General features: G+C 38.8%; 1 protein-coding gene across 1 annotated transcript in view; it reads left to right on the top strand.

Moving 5' to 3' along the window:
• Positions 1-610: 610 nt before the first annotated feature.
• The window catches only part of LOC121523523, a 36,407-nt gene continuing 19,518 nt past the window's right edge, over positions 611-17,499 (top strand). Inside the window, exons 1-18 of the mRNA XM_041808441.1 lie at positions 611-680; positions 2,058-2,171; positions 2,703-2,862; positions 2,943-3,135; positions 3,298-5,209; positions 5,310-5,387; positions 5,508-5,656; positions 7,720-9,619; positions 10,203-10,295; positions 11,218-11,757; positions 12,348-12,421; positions 12,993-13,142; positions 13,433-13,596; positions 13,901-14,060; positions 14,140-14,331; positions 16,003-16,162; positions 16,251-16,306; positions 16,529-16,725. Of these exons, the coding sequence (XP_041664375.1) occupies positions 2,063-2,171; positions 2,703-2,862; positions 2,943-3,135; positions 3,298-5,209; positions 5,310-5,387; positions 5,508-5,656; positions 7,720-9,619; positions 10,203-10,295; positions 11,218-11,757; positions 12,348-12,421; positions 12,993-13,142; positions 13,433-13,596; positions 13,901-14,060; positions 14,140-14,331; positions 16,003-16,162; positions 16,251-16,306; positions 16,529-16,725 (6,287 nt within the window). The 5' untranslated portion in view covers positions 611-680; positions 2,058-2,062. The remainder of the gene's footprint in view (positions 681-2,057; positions 2,172-2,702; positions 2,863-2,942; positions 3,136-3,297; positions 5,210-5,309; positions 5,388-5,507; positions 5,657-7,719; positions 9,620-10,202; positions 10,296-11,217; positions 11,758-12,347; positions 12,422-12,992; positions 13,143-13,432; positions 13,597-13,900; positions 14,061-14,139; positions 14,332-16,002; positions 16,163-16,250; positions 16,307-16,528; positions 16,726-17,499) is intronic.

The raw sequence follows: 17,499 nt of genomic DNA, 5'->3' as shown, positions 1-17,499 counted from the left end.
CTTAGTAGTTGTTGACCCTGCTATGTGATTTTATGTGGTTGCTGTTCCTAAATGCTTCCACTTTTTAATTAGTTGACTGGAAAATCCAGCAGAGATAAAATTACATTAATCATATTACAAAGGTGGCATCCTTCCCATGCTTGAAGTCACAGAGCTCTTCAGATTGTGAGTAATTTTATACATTTGTGGCAATGGATCTTACAGAAACACCTGAATTCAATAATTAAACCGTTTTCAGCTTTGAACTATTACTTTAAGTTAATTAGTGGGAGATTTTGGATATCACCACTGCTGTGATTAGCAATATCGACAGCATTTATGACTTAACTTGTTGCTGGTGTTACTGAAACGATGCTTTTGTATATAAAGGGACTGTCTGCCCGTTTTGATTCGTTATGAGTGGGCCGTTTAGAACCGTTATGGCCGTCCGTCCCCGTAAACCACGTTTACCTGTTATCCGTTTGTGTGATCACGGCTGCTCCTTGTGGCCGAAAGTATCCACGTCCGCTGATTTGCGGGTTCTAAGGTCTGTTTGTGACGTTTTAATCAGTGATTGGCTGAAAAAGGCCGTAGAGGCTTCTGCGTCGTCGTCACTGGGTCTGTACTGACAGTAAAGATGGCTGCCACTGTGCTATCTGCAGGTACTCTTTTCTCCACAACTTTGGGATACTAAAGAGAAGGTATGGTTTGCTGTTTTAAATATGTCTTTAAATGAGATGTTTTTAACTCAAAAGCAGCGGTGAAAGTGGGTGCCAGCTTCCAGTTATTCACTTTTAGCAGATTATTTTAGCATGATAGCACACTGCATGCAGAAGCCTTGGTAAGCATGAGTGAAAGTGTCTGTGGTCTTGATTTATGCAGGTGCAACTATAGTTTCTTTATTTTGTGCAAAAATGTACCTTTACGTAATAAAAATAGACATATTTCAGTTGACACAACTGATAATTTAGTGGTTTTTATTACACCAGTGTTAAATTTCCTATCTAATTTAGATTTAGTCTTTGTCTTTAAATTGAAATGCCTTTTAGTCCCATGTTAATTATTTCTAGTATGTATAGCTTTGGTCTAGTTTTAAACATCAAAACCCCAAAACACTTCAGGCCAGTTTTAGTCTATTAAAAGTCCTTACATTTTAGTCAAAACTTTAAGTCAGATATTAATTTTCTTTCCCTGAACCTGTTGGAAATGATGCATGTGTCTTCTGAGCACCCTGCAGAATCTGGCATCCTAGCTTTCTACAGCTGAAAGGTAACTTCACCCAACCTAACAGCTTGTGCTCTCTCACACCACAGAGATTGAATGTTTGATGAAAACTAGTTGTCATTTTAGTCCTATTTAGTCATCCTGATTAAATATGTATTTACTCTGTGTCTGAGTTTTTGTCATCCTAGCTGTATTTTAGCTCATCTTAGTCGTAGTAGATGGATTAATCCATGTGTTGAACTATTGCAGACTGTGCTTTATGGATTTTGGACTTCTTTTGCTGCTGAAGTAACCAAGGCCAATTTAGTTAATGTGCTATAGCTGAAATGTTCAGATACACATGTGAGATTGCTGGACTTGGATTAATTCATTGTGTATTATAGGGAGCATAGAAGAATAGAACAGATATTTTTGCTATTTGCAAAAGCATACAATAGTGCAGATAGAATGAAAATGCTATGCATTGTAAAGTCAGCTTTGAAAATTGTTTACAGTTAGTTAAAAAAAAAGACTCAATACCAAAGATTGAAAAAGCAGCAATATAAAACAAATTTGTAAATTAAAAACACTACTCAAGAAATGCATACAAGAAAAAAATCTTTATTTCTAGAATAAAATGAAACACTAATTCAAAGGGAGCTCAACTTGTTGCCCTAAGTTGTATTTGTTAGCAGAGAAGCATATTTTAAGAGTATTTTATGCACAGAACAGGGACAACAAGGACTAAAATATTTTCCTAATCGAGTTACTGTTTGCTACTTAATGTTTTTTGTTTGTTTGTTTGTTTTTGTACAAAGACCAGTATACTCGGTGAGTCTCATTTCATCCAAATCATCTTTGTTTGAATTTACCAGCTGTCATGGAAAATGAAAGATGGCAACAGACTCCTGAGCAAGATGCCCTGGAGCACATATTTGCTTGTACAGACAAACACTTTCTGGAAGGAAGGCATATTGATTCCTATAAAGGTAAGAGGTAGTGCCTGAGCCACAGTCTATATTTCGTTCATTATATCATTACTGAAGGTATTGCTGGTTTAACCAGGGGGTTTATTCAGAACCCTGCATTGTAATGTAGATATTAATTATTCCACTTAACATACATTTAAAAAAGAAGTGTAGAAGAGATTTGTTATACTGTGTATTCTTTAACATTTACAAGATTTTACTGAAGAGTGTAAGTGATTTCAAGAGTACAAGTATTTATGCTTATACATGCACACACCTTAATTTGTTTATAGTTATAAACCTATTCTGAATTTATAAAATTATCTTAAGAAAATGTCAGAAAACATTAGTTTAAAATCAGACAAAGCAGATGAAGAATAATGACAAGTACTCCTCATCAAGAGAAGAAAAAAATTGCTTATACTTTTTTTTCTTCTATGCAAGATTTATAAAATGTGACATTTAAGTTTTAATACTATATTGCATATCACTGACACTGGGCCAGTGGGTCATACTGGATTTTCTTTTTCATGTCATTATAATTTTGTCCAGGGAGAGGATTATTCACCAATAAATCCATTGAACCATCCATGTTTGTTGTTGAATACCGAGGGAAGATATATTCCATCAAAACCACAACACCGAAAAAGGCATGTGCGGACTCTCTGGTCAATTATTTATATGAGTTTTCATGGAATGGATCACAGTGGTGGTAAGTTATTTACTTATTAAACAAGCACATTTAAAACACCAACAGAAGTGCACATTTAAAAAAATCTATCTCATTTGTAGTGTTGATGCTTCATCAGAAGACCGGACTCTTGGAAGACTTGTGAATGATGATCACATCAATCCCAGTTGTGAAATGAGAAAAATAGTTTGTAATGGAACACCACACTTGTGCCTGTTTGCAGTAAGGAAAATATCTCCAGGCGAGGAGATAACTTTCAACTATGGGAACTTGTCTTACCCGTGGCGCTCAACAGTAAGTATAATACATAGATCCTGAGTACCAAATTGTGAAATACTTGTATCTTAATACATTATTGATATCACAATTAAAGTGAGTAATTAGGGCCCTCTAAAATGAAGTGCTACTGAATCATCTTCCTAGTCTATTTTAACACTTGGTATTTTGAATTTACAGCTTGAAGACTCGACTGCAGCTTCTGATTTTGAAAACCCTGTGTCTGATGAAGATGATGATGCCGAGAGTCGTGTCTGTGACAATTCTTCCAACTCCATAAGTCAACTGGACCTCAATGATGATTCTCCTCTAAAAGATTTAAACGACTCTCGAGAAATGACGGGGAATCCAAAGCAGCAACCTGGCGATACTTCGTGCTCAAAGAGGGAAATCAAGGATGCCTTCAGCTCTGATGGGCCCAGCCCAGTGAGAAGCCACAGAAGCAGAAAGGCTTTACAAAAGTCCAAACAGACTGTTTACGCCACTCAAAACTATTGTTACTTTTGTGGCAAAGGGGTATCTAAATTGGCACGACATCTTTTAAGGCATGCTAAGGAAGATCCCTATCTGGCTAAAGCTGATTCTTTACCAAAAAACTCCAAGGAACGACAAAGGATATTAACTGAATTTCGCAACAAGGGGAATTACAAACATAATCAAGAAGTGTTGAAAAATGACAGTGGGGAGTTAAAAGTGAGTAGACGACTGAAAACTAAGGATGTCAGTTTGATTGCGTTCCTGCCCTGTCTATATTGTAAAGCTATGTTTAAACGTGAAGACATATGGAGGCATGTGCGCAGATGTCCTGCGAAGAAAACATCAGGCATTGCGACTGGTGGTAAGACAAAAGTCCTTGGAGATATTGCTCTCGCAGAGGCTCCATTGGCTCAAAAACTCACACCTGTTGTGAGAAAGCTACTTACTGACATGAAACAAGACAGGATTGCATTTGCAGTTCAAAATGATTTCCTTCTGATAAAGCTGGCAGAGCATCTGTCTGACAAGTATTCAGGTGATCCAAGTAAACAGGAACTCATCAGAGAAAAGCTGCGAGAAATGGGAAGACTCTTGTTAGCACTGTATGAAAAGTCAATAGTCAGCTTCCAAGAAGTAATCAAACCTTCTAACTTCTACATAGTCATCAAGGTTGTAAAGAAAATCGCTGGCTTTGACGTGAACAAGAAGAGCTACAGAAAACCAAGTGTTGCTCTGAGGTTGGGAAGTTCACTTAGGAAAATCTGTGCCATTGCTGCTGAAGTGGAAGACTACAATGAGCAGATGAAACGGGATGCTGAAACATTTCTGAATATGTGTGCAAAAGAATGGGCTGAGCTTGTCGCCCAACCAGCCCTCGCTTCATTGAAAGGACAAAAGTTTAACTGCCTATCGACAATACCATTCACACGTGATGTGCAGCTTCTCTACAGGTACCTGGAATTTGCATCAGCAAATGCAGTTAAAGGGCTTAGGAGAGAAGAAAGCCAGCAGGACTACGCTGCACTTTGCAGATTGACACTTACACATGTGTCAGTCTTAAACAAATGCACCCCAGAGGTTTCAAAAATGACTCTGAAGGCATTCCAGGAGAGGGACGACAGCACAAAAGATCTGTCCAGGCACTTCATCAAAATAAATGTGGAGAGCAAGACTGGCAAGAGCACCCCTGTCTTACTGACCTCTCGCCTTGTCAGTGCATTAACGCTGCTTGTGAGCATGAGAAGTTCATGTGGGGTACACAAAGACAATCCTTTCTTGTTTGCAAAACCTGACTCTTCTCCAACAAGCCTTTACTATGGACGGCCCAGCGTCAGGGCTTTTTCAATTCTGTGTTGTGCAAAGAGCCCAGAGCATCTCAGGGCAGTGCATTTTCACAAATACATGGCAAGAGTCTTCCAGATTCTCAGCCTGGAGAATGAGGAGCTTGCTCACCTTGCTGAACTGCTGGGCCATGACTTCCAGGCTGACAGGGACTTTTATAAGTTAACTGCGGGAACTGTGGACCTTGCAAAGATAGCAAAACTTGTCCAGGCAATGGAACAGGGCTCTCTGGAAACAATGAAAGGAAGGTTTCTGCAGGAGTTTGAGATAGATGGTATGTGTCCAGTGTAATGCATGTCTGATTTACTTCTTAGACTGAAACAAAGAATTTTTAAAAACACCAAAAATCTACTGTTTCTTTCTTTTTGTTTAAGATGAACTTGCACCAGAGATTAATGTTGAAATCGATGCTGTTGAAGAGGATGATGAAGAATCAGATCCTGAGGAGAGGGGTATGTGGAAAAGACGATCTCTGCCCTTTTGCTATTTTAGATCATTTTTATTTAGTATCTAAAGATGATATGACAAAAGTCCCATCTGTGGTATAAGGAAATGTGTTTTTCCTCTCCCAGAGAAGCCAAGATCTCCAGATGACCAAAGCACTTTTGGCAATGAGGACTCCTCACAGTTGTTGTGCTCAGCAGTAGGTTCAAGAGGTGAAGAGCTGAACAAATCACAAGCAGCAACATGTGATGTTGCATCTTCACCGGCTGAACGAAGGGTAGGTTGAGAACAAATCAGGTATATGTGACTATGTAGAGCAGCGATCCCCAAATGGCGACTCGCGGCCCACTTCCGGCCTGCCAGGTGTCATCTGGCCTGCAAGACATTTGGGAAAAAGATGGAAATTTTAAAAAATATATTAATCTTTAATTTTTACCCTCTTAGGTGTTTAAAATACAAATTTTCACTCATTTATCATGATCTTTCTATAATTATAGCAAGGAAAGGTCATACCTATGCAATAAATGAGTTAGATATGGTACGTTGAACTCTCTTTAGAGCAGGGAGGAACATCGTAAAAAGACACACTGCAGACTGCTTCATCACCTCAGCTCTGCAAACATGCTGCCCAAAAAGAGGCTGATACAGACTGCATGATTTTTAAGACTGAAGGAGGAGTATTTATAGTCTAATTTAATATTGATTATTTTGTTGAAGATGAAGAATTTAACCACCGTGCGCAGATGCACGGACTCTCATTGAGTCCAGCCCTTCCCACACCTCTGACTAGTTTTCTGCATCTCAGACCTTAACAAATGTTGGAGGTTTTTGTCTTGTAAAACCAAACTTCTATACCTGTGGGGGATAAAGCAGCTGCTCTCAGGATAGCAAACACTTTCCCTGCGTAACAGTCCGTCAGCCCCAAACACAGACATATATCTTGCTTTGGTGATTCAGTTCAATGTCAGCCTGATTTAATCCCTCGTTATAAAGAATCTGTGATGCCAAACTAATTTCAACTACATTTATTTACATACAATTAAATTTTATGTCAACAAGATGTGCAGTTATGGTCTTGATCATTAACGTTTAAACGGGACATAGTTTATAAATCCTACGTGTATTTAACTCCAGGTCTCGTCAAAAAATGGTAAAAATACTCTCATAACAATAAAACAAGTTGTTTATAACTGAAAATGTATTCCTAACCTAGACACAGGCTGTCCTATGACATGAGAGATTGGCATTTTTGGTCTTGGTGCAGCGCTTGCAGACATAATTACGCATGGAGATGCGCCACTTCATGACGCACGCAGGGAAGTCAGGGGGACTCCGAGAGAACGGACATGCATCAAAACGACTGTTGCGGCTTAAACATGTACTTATATGTCAAGTTTTCACTCAGTAGGTGAGGATTTATTGCTCTTTGAGCAGTAATAGTGCAGCAGTCAAGGAAACATCTCCTCCTCTCACTCTCTTTCTGGACTCTGTACTGATACTAGGTCAGGTGAAATAATCTCAGGGTCTGGTCAGATATTGTGGACAACAGGTTGCCATTTTAAAGCCATGAACAATCATGCTGAGTAAATGTTTATAATGAATATTCCAGTCTTGTAAATTTAGCATCAGTGGGTCTTAAAAATGTTAAAAAAGCCAAAAAATTGCCACCTGATACAAGGACAGCATATATATGACTGACCTGTTCTGATTACTTGCAAATAATCCTCTGTCTAAATGTCTAAAGTAGCTAATTAAGCCATACTCTGTGTGGGTATATAAAAAAAAAAAAAAAAAAAATATATATATATATATATATATATATATATATATATATATATATATATATATATATATAATGTTTTTTTTTTGTTTTTTTTTTCATTTTTTTTTTTAAGCCTGGACCCTAGGGAGACTAGCTGTGCTCCAGGGCACAGCTAATGAGGATCCAAATTAAATAAACAAATAAACAAATCTGTTAACGTCCAAGAAATCATGTCTGGCCCTCGGCTTTCTGTCCTTGAAAAATTTGGCCCCCAGGAAAAACTAATTGGGGAACCCTGTTGTAGAGTCCCCCTGACCACTTCAAATTAGTGGAAAAATGCCCAGAAAACAAAGCTCTTACAACAGAATTGATGTTATTTATCTTGTCATGATTGTCATCAAAACTATTATTATCATATGATATCTATCATGCATCCTATCGTATTGTACCCTATCCTTTCCTATTCTATCCTATCCTTTTGTATCCTATCAGATTATATAAAATTTTGAATTATTATCAGCATTTACAGTTCAGTGGGTTGTTAGAAAATTACTGTTATTTCATTTCTGTAATTCTAGGTTGAAGACTCAGATGGACTCTCCAGTTCAGCAGAATCCTGCAGTGACGATGAGTACATACCTCAAGGTGACACAGATATCAGTGGCAGCGAAGAAGAGCAGGATGCATTTAGTGATGAGAGTTTAACATGCAGTGACAACCAGCAGAACCTAGAAGATAAAAAAGACCTAGCCCCTTCTGCAAGGCAGAGCTCTGTGCAGCGAATGGTCACACGCTCAGGCATCCAGTGGGAGGAGGACTCTGATTTCTGCTCATTTGCAAAGCCCAAAGGGAGACCCAGAAGCAGAAACTATTGTTACATTTGTGGGAAAGCTCAAAGTAAGCTTTCCCGACACCTTTTCACCCACAGACACAAGGAGCCGGAGATAGCTGAAGTGTTTGGGATGCGTAAAAACTCAGCTGAACGGCATCAGCGGATAAATGAGTTACGAAACAGAGGAAATCTAAAGCATAATGAAGAGGTTCTGAGGACTGGACAAGGAGAACTGAAACTGAAGCGAAAAGATCCGGTCTTACCCCCGGTTATGAAAGAATGCCTATTTTGTAAAGACATGTTTACTTGTAAGGAGATAAAGAAACACATGCAAAGCTGTCCACAGAAGAAGACCACAAATTCTCCATTTTGTAAGAGTCGAGTTTTCACTACAGCTGCTTATGCAGAGATAACGGACACCCCTGAAAGCTCATCTGAATTTGATAGCATGTTAAACTCCATGAAGAAAGATGACATTTCATCTGCAGTTTTGAATGATCCCTTTCTGATGCTTATGGCAAGATATTTTTGCCTCTTGAACAAAAGAAACACAAAAAAATCTGGCCACATTACACACAAGTTGAGGGTGATAGGGCAGCTTCTGTTGTCGTTGAAGAAAAAGTTGATACCAAGCTTTGAAGAGGCCATGAAACCTGAAAACTTCAGCAAAGTTGTTGATGCTGCCCGAGAGCTTGCCGGCTTCGATGAAAAGAGCAAGACTTACAACAACCAGACCTTTAGAGTCGTATTAGGAGATACACTAAAGACTATTTCTGTCATCAGTTACGCCAAGACAATGAAAGAGAGTAACGATAAACAGAAGATTGATGAAGCGGAGACCTTTGTGAGGCTGTGCATGGAAGAATTTAGCGGCATCTTTAAATCTAAAACAACAACACCAGCCGTACCGTTCATACAGGACGTGCAGGCACTCTACCAGCACGTGGAGAAGACAGAAGCCTCTGCACTCGAAAGCATGACAAAGTATGCAAGTGCCCCAGTCTACACTGCATTCTTCAAAGTAATAGTTGCTCATCTGTTAGTCTTAAACCAAAATGTGGATTTTTCTCATGTGACACTAAAGTCGTTCCAGGAGAGAGAGGTGGCTGCGCTTCAGGAAGCTGATGTTACCTTGTCACAAATTGAGCAGATTCTTTCAAAGAAATCACTGAAGATCAACGTGATGGACAACCAGGACAAAAAAGTTGTCTTGATATTGACGCATGAACTGTTAGCTGCATTAGAGCTTCTCGTGAACAAGAGAGAAACATGTGAAATCCCTGCTGATAATCCCTTCTTATTTGCTCAACCTATCACCGCAGGAGGCAGCAAGTTGCGCTTGTTCAAAGGAGGCATTTGCTTCACTGCGATTGCTGCACACAGTGGTGCAAAGGACAAAGTGACCCTCAGGTCTGAGCTCTATCGGAAGCACCTTGCAAGAGTTTTCCAGATCCTTAGCCTCACAAATGACGAGCTCGATCAGCTGGCCAAACTGCTGGGCTGGGAAATTCAGACAGACAGAGAATATTATCAGAAACCAGAGGCAGCCAGGGACATTGCTAAAATCTTAGAGCTGCTATCGGCCGTGGAGAACAAAGCTCTGGAAAGATTCGAAGGAAAATCTTTTGAGGAGATTGAGATTGGAGGTATGTTTATAGTATAGTCTTAAAAAGTGTTGTGTGCTGGGCTTTTCTGCAGGAAACCTACATTTCACTTACTTTTAAACATCTAAAAAGTAAGTAACAGAGTTTACTATAACCTTTGAGGCCAACAAACTTTAGGTTGCTTTCCTTTTCTGAAATGTTGGCAGACACATTTTTGCTTTAAAGTCTACTTAAATGTGCCTTAAAATCAGTGCAATTCTTTGTAAAATTTGTTAACTGTTGAAAGATTAAAAGAATGGGCAGAAATGTAAATGCCTGAGTTTCTCAAAGAATGTCAACGACATGCCAGCACCAGGGTGTATTTAGGGAAAATCTTAACTTACTTTAAGCAGTCCAATAACTAAACGAGAGTTGAACTGTCCTTTGTAAAAATAAAGCTATGTAATACCAAGTATTAAAGTAAAAATATAATTGTAAAGCAGTTATTTAAAATCTTAACGTCTTTTTGAAAGTGATTTCAGTGCCGTAGACTCATCTGAATGATTGTGTTGATGTTTTGATGATTGAAACCATTTCACTCAGTCATATTGGTGCACTAATGTTTGTGTTTTCTTTGTCTTTGCAGATGAGTTGGTGGCATATGTTGAGCCAGTCCATGCCAACAAAAAAGATGCAGGGAAAAACAAAGAGGAATCAGAAACCTCTTTTCAGATAAATGGTATGTAGATATCAACTCTACTCAATCAGTAGCAATACACAGTGCTTGAGAAGGGTTTCCATCTAGTAATTTTTATTGGCGTTGAGACAGATAATACACACATTTTAAAACTGGCATACATTCTCAATGCTGTTGCTTAACATGTTTGCTTCTTCTCCCACTTCTGATCGCTTACTTTACTCATGATGAAATACAAACGGAAGGAAAAACAACAGATAAACTCTTAACAAGCACTGAATAAAACAGATAATTGCGTACAAAGCTAGGTTTGTTAATCAGATTGATCGTACTCTGATAACAACCTGTTGTCATAAGGCTGCTAGTTCCCCGTTTATTCAACTAGTCTGAGGCGGAGAAAATGAGTAGAAAACAGTCAAAGTCATCACAGCATTATTGAGTCTTACATGGTTAAAGTTTACAGGTATCTCTGCCCGTCTTCATTTCTTTTTGTAGAATAATTCAGTGATTAATATGGTCACTCATTACTTCAGTTGAGTATATCCCTCAACAGCCTACACGCTTTCTTTATTTCAGTTTTCTAGTTCAAAATACTGCCATACAACGCTGTTCCTATGACATGCTAACTGCTAAGTTTTCTCATGTTTATGTCTGTTTATGTTTCTCATGTTTATTAAAAAAAGATTTAAAGCAATAATTACTATAGCTATGCAACAGTTTTGTCAAAGCCTGAGCTGCATGTGTGAATATAAGCAGCCAAATTTCTCACTGCAGCCCTTCTGTTAAATTTCATTTCAATTGGGCTGACCTGACATGTGACTGCAGTAAGAAATATTCAGAGAAATTTGCCAGGAGCAAGAAAGCAGTGGTGATTACTATATCACATAATCATGGTGTTGCTGGAGTGATCTTCATGCCCCTAATGAAGCTTTTTCATTCTCTTTTCTCCTGTCTTTGTCCTCAGAGGGATCCTCATCAAGAAGGAGAGTACCCTGCAGTTTATCCAGACATTTTCCCTCAAGGAGACCTGTGCGAGGCCGGGGTAGGGGAAGAGGGAGAGGGAGAGGCAGGAGGGAGGAGAGTGAAGATGAGGGGTCTGAGCTGAGTGATGAGAATACTGAAGAAGTTATCACAGAGCATGACGACAGATCTGAAGGAGGGCCCGTGAGATGTTCTGTCAGCACACCTCAGAGAACGCCGTCACACAGTAATGAGGATGCAACAAACATGCTTTTTAGTGACGATGACGGTGATGACATGGACATGGACACCGATGAGGACATGCCCAGATTTAAGGAAAAGGGAGATGACAACAAAACTGCATGGTTACCGGATGTAAAAGACGAGAAGAAGAAAGACAAGGCTGATACGAAGAAGAATGACAAATCAGCAAACACAACAGAAGACATGGACTCAGGTCCAGAGGACGACATGGAGGAGGAAGACAGAGAAGAAGAAGCGGAACAGAGTGACAGTAGAAGCTCCTCTCCAGTTGTAAATAAAGGTAAACAAACCTAAACCTTCAGCCTATGACTACCGAAACCCCAGTGCAAGAGACCAGGGACCCCCACTGTCCCAGGAGATAGTCAACGTGTAATGTTGCACATGGGGCAAATAGAGGCAATAACACAGTAATAAGACAGTGGGCAATAAATAAAAAATACAACAAAAACATTCTGAAACAACACAGGCAAACATTAAAAACAAATGGCAGCAGGGACAAATGAGGTTTTTTAGCCTTTTTGTCCTGCATACTGGCAGGCTGAATCTGCAGCTTAAACTTGAAAAACAAAGGCTGGCTGTGATCAGCCAGGATCAACTGGCTCCAGAGTCCTAACTTTGTACGAATGAGTTAGGTCTTTAAGGGTTGAACCTGGAATTTTCCCACATACACATACAATGCCATGTAGTCTGCTGTGACTTTAATACTAGATTCAAAATATGCAATAAAATAAGAGTGAAACTTCTTCATAAAAGTATTATCAACATTAAATTAAGCTCTTACCATGATAATGATAAAACTTAGATTCCAAGCTCCCAACTTTAAATCTAAATGTTATTCCCCCACATATATATTTTTTTTCTAATTCACAGAAAAGAAGAACAAAATTGCAGCTGCTGTGGCTGGAATGAAAGAAGTGAAGATAATGATCCCAAAACTGGACATTGTAAGTATCTGATTATTGACATTTTCTCTGAAAAAGGTCGAAACATGAATTCAGATCTGTTTAGGTGCATATACAGTGCCTATAAAAATTATTCACCCCCTTTAAAGTGACTGACCTAATTCAACAGAGGTCCAGGCAGCTGGTGCTAGCAGTCTCACAATTAGTGAAATAGGGATCAAGTGATTGCAGTGAATGTAACTCAAGCAATTGTAGTATAAAGACAAATGTATCTGGAAAGCCCAGTCACTGTTTAATCAGTATTCCTGGCTACCATTACACCATGATGACAAAAGACTACGCTGAGCAACTCGGGAAAAAAGGTTACTGAAAAGTATAAGTCGTGATGAAACAAAAAAACTCCACGGCACTGAACATCCCTCAGAGTTAAGTTGAATTGATCATGAAAAAATGGACAGACTATGGTACATGTGTAAATCTGCCTAGATCAGGCCGTCCTCACAAACTGAGTGACCGTGTGAGAAGGAGACTAGTGAGAGAGACCACCAAGACACATTTGCTAAGCAGTCTTTTTATTTTTTGACTGTTATATTTGTGTATTTTATCATTCTAGGCGAAGTTAAAGGCTCAGATTCTCCTTCCTCGGTTGTTTGCTGGGAGTACACCTGCTGTGAATGATCAGCCGGTCCGTGCTGGAAACAAACAGCCTCAGAAGTCCTTGACATCAACAGATGCTGATAAAAACAAGCCGTCCAATGAGAATGTAAGAGAACAGTGAACAGATTTAGAGATCAACATGTTAATGTTGCACTTATATCTGAGTTTAGTAACATAAAACATAAAATAAACAGTACACAAGGAAACAGTTGAATATATGTCATTCTTAGTTATTTTGTTCAAGATGTCTGGTCTGTTTCTTGTATATTAAAACCTAAATTTGTTAACTGAAAGCTTAAAAGAATCCCAAGGATTTACTAAGTACATTTTGATTGTGCATCTGTAACTTAACAATATGGGATACATAAATAGTCGTCTTCCTCTCTTTTATATCAGGAATTTCAGATGATCTGTTCCCACTGTAAGAAGAAGATGATGAAGGGCCAAACAGCTTTCCAGAAAAAAGGATTCGCAGATGTCTTCTGCTCCAAAGACTGCCTGTTTGAGATGTTCCCCATCAACAAACCATCCACAATCAAATCCTGTCATTATTGCTCCAAGTGAGTCTGACGAAAATAACTGAACCTCAGAGCTCTCTGCTGAATCTGAATCCGATTTTTTGACTCAAAGCTGATTAATTATGATGGTGTGAACAGCAAACGTTGTTGTTGTGAAATCAGGTCTCTTCAAAGCAGATTCAGGTCATTTTGAAATCTGGTTTCAAACTAATTTAGTTAGATCTTTTGTAATGGGACCTTGGTCTTAGCAGCCACGTTTCTCAAGTAACCCTCTTTAAAATCAAGTATCTAAATCAAAGACAGATGTAAAAAAACTATTTATCGCATCTTGTCTTCAATTTTTCAGAGGGATAACTCAGCCTTTGGACCTCATCATGGCTGCTGTGGACCTTAAAGGAACTATGAAGGACTTCTGCAGTACGACATGCCTCTGCTCTTTTAAATCCAACACTGAGTCCTCCCAAGGACCGCAGCAAGTCTGCGACATGTGCAACGCAATCTGCTCTGTAAGGAATTTAATTTTTAACTTGCACTGATTAAAAAAAAAAAGAACATTATTTAAATCTCCACTCACATCTTCCACAGACCAAATGTGGGTTGACATCAAAGGACGTTCTCTACAGGTTCTGCAGCAAACACTGCTTAGAAGATTTCCGCAGAGAAAACGAAGCAGTGTGTGAGAAGTGCAGCTCTTCCTGCTTCAAACCATTCATGCTCAGTCTGGAGGAGGAGGTCGTAAGGCTTTGCAGTCAGCAGTGTCTACACGGCTTCAAAGAGGTGCAGTAATCTCAAAATTTAAAAACACTTGAGTTGCACAGATTTTTTTTTACAGTATTTACAGCTTTGTAACACAGGTGTATGCTCTATTTGCACTGGGAGACTGCATTTACAAAGTGCAGGCCCTCATCATCGTGGAAGACAGTGGGCTAGAACAAATCATGATGTACATTTAAGAGAAAGAACAGATAATTTCACATATTATTTTAATATGAAGTCACAGCCCTGTTTCACCTCAATAAATCTGCCTGCAAGTGATTCATTCATTGTATTCCTGAGCCAGAAAAAAATTAGAATAAAAGCATTCTCTAATAACAAACTGAGTTTATTTACAGATGTAGTAACCTGGACTTTTACTTTGAAAAGCACAACCTGGGAGTATAGTTTTACCGTGTTTATCTTCCTTGTGTAATATTCTACTACAAAAAGCTGCCCGACTTGTATTTTAGAGAAACACTTTAAAAGACTAATGTATTTCAGCTTGTTGCCTTCACCAGAGTCTCCAGGAAACACACTGGAAACATTTTCTTCTGATGCGGATGTACAAACTGCTGGGAAAAAGTATTAGCCCACTTCCTGGTTTCTAATTTTCTGCATATTTGTCACACTTAAATGTGTCACATCATTAACAAAATTTTGATATAATACTAAGATAACCCAAGTAAATACAAAATGCACTTTTTAAATGATGATTTCATTTCTTCAGAGAAAAGGGCCATCTAAACCTACCTGTCGCTGTAGAAAAAAGTGATGCCCCCTAACCCTAATAACTAGTTCTGCCTCCCATAGTGGAAACAACTTAAAGCATGCATTTGTGATGAGTCGTTCACTTTGCAGAATTGTTTTAATTCTTTTTTTTTTTTTTTTTATACATCAGTCCAAGTCATTTAAATGGGTGACTGATGATTCAAAATGCTTCCTCAACCCCACATGACGTCTTTACTCTCTCTCTCTCTCTCTCTCACTCTCTTGCACCGTAACCTCACTTTAAACACTGTGGTTTTCCTGTGTTTTAAGTGTTTATCAACCATGGAAATATAACAAATAAAGGCAGAAGTTTGTAGCCTACTCCAAGGTCATAACAGTGGCTGAATTAAAAAGTTTTTCTCCATCTCTCCATGCGCTATGACACATGAGTGGGTGCTGTATAAAGATCTCCTTGAGGATTGATGGACCCAGAGGGATTTTAAAGCAGCGACTGTTCCAAGTTTTCTCCATTTGTGGATAATGGCTCTCGACATGGTTCACTGGAGTCCTGAAGTCAGAGAAATGTCTTTGTAACCCTTACCAGACTAACAAATGTGACTGACTGTTTCTTATCTGTTTTTGAATTTCTTTAGATTGTGGCATGATGTGTTGCTTTTTGAGAACTTTTAGCCTACTTCACTTTGTCAAACGGGCTCTGAAGAAGAGATTTCTTCTTTCAACAGGTCTGGGGGTTGTGTGAGTGTGGCTTGTGAAATGGAGCTTAACTTTTAAAAACTGCATTTTGTATTTACTTGGGCCCAAACATTTTTCTTGGGATAAATGAGTGGTTCAAAATTTGGGAAGATTTGACTGGAAACTAAGACCCACCTGCACCTGTAAAGGCCGTGCTGGGGTACTGGGTCTTGAGACCAAATGATAATCAGGCTATTTAATCAGCATTCCCCTTTTTCTACCTTATTGCAGAACAACGAGACACCTCAGAAATGCACCATGTGCTGCATTTCTCGACCAGTGTCAGACATGGTTACTCACAGCATTGTCGAGAAGATCGTGGAGCTCTTCTGCACTCGCACTTGTGTGAGTTCATACAAGCTGCAACCTGAGAATATGCGCAAGTTTCGAGGTATGACAGCAATTATTCTCAGTTTTTAATAAAGTTTTGCACATTAGCCTCAGTGCCTGTAATTACTGTAAACTGATTTTTCTCATAGTTATGAAACTTACTGCCCGTGTGAAGAGGAACAACAGAGACCTGCAGTCTGATGCTGTAAGTTTGTTTAGGACTATGAGAAATGTAACAGAGCAGCAATAAGGGTGTTTAGATAGGAGGTAAATCTGTCACAAAGCAGCCAGGGAATGACGGGTAGATGTATTTTATTCAACAGAGAGGAGAAACAACAGTTTGTCTTATTTCATTTGTTGTTTAGTGAGTACAAGTTTGAGTTTAGTTTAAGTTTGATCACTGTGTTTGCTCTGCATTGTCCCACAGGAGGATGACAGGACCATTTCAGACACGGGCAACATACCGGCAATCATCAACTCAGACTCCAGGTTTTGTAACCTCTGTGGACTGGAACTGGCGCGAGGACAGAAAGTTTGCTGGCCCTGTTTTAGAAGGAATTCTCTCCTGCAGAAGCCAGCAAAACATCCACAAACTTCCAGCAAAAAATGCTACAACTGCTCTGAGTAAGTTCAGGATATTTATCCCAACACCCTCCCTTTTTCTAGGATGATTTGTTTTTCATTTTCTATTTTATTTTTGCATTTATGATTCAGGGAGAAGTCTGTTACTAGTAAAAGAAAGTCAAGTGAAGGCAAACTTTATTTCTACAGAAAAGTGAAATCACAGTTTTTTTTTCCCCTCAGCTTTTGTTCAGAAAGTATTTTTAGTTTTTTCCACTTATTCGGGATAAGAACCACTGACAAGTTTAAAAGCTCCGCCTTATAATTTAAGAGGAATTCCTTTTTACTAAAAATGACTTCCACACATCTCCTGAAGATCCTGTTTCTGCAGAAAATACAGCCCGTGATCAGTTTTACAGCAGATGTTTTGGCTGTGAGTCAGGCTGTTGGTCAGTTGTTGGGGGTCTTCAGTCAGTTAGAAATGATTTTGTTCACTGAGCGAGGGATTGGCAAATCATTTTCATTATGATTCCCAAATCAAATTCTTAAAAACGTACAAATGCATTGCCATTAATTTCATGAAAATGACGGAGAATTTCCCATATCATATAAACGAATCCCATGAAATTTCAAAGGATACCCAACAAATAAGATTCCTAAAAAAACTACAAATAAAATACAAGTTCCATGAAAACATCGAAGAATTTTAAAGCATATTTTTCCAAAAGGTTCAAAGCAAATTCCCAAAGACTACAAATACATTTCCAAATTTTCCACGAAAATACTTGAGCAAATGCTCTGAGCAAATTCCCCCAAACATCCAAACAAATTTCCCAA

Source organism: Cheilinus undulatus, linkage group 16, assembly GCF_018320785.1.
Source record: "Cheilinus undulatus linkage group 16, ASM1832078v1, whole genome shotgun sequence".
Classification (NCBI taxonomy): Eukaryota; Metazoa; Chordata; class Actinopteri; order Labriformes; family Labridae; genus Cheilinus; species Cheilinus undulatus.
Note: the sequence above shows the minus strand (reverse complement) of the source record. Positions and strands in the feature narration are given on the sequence as shown.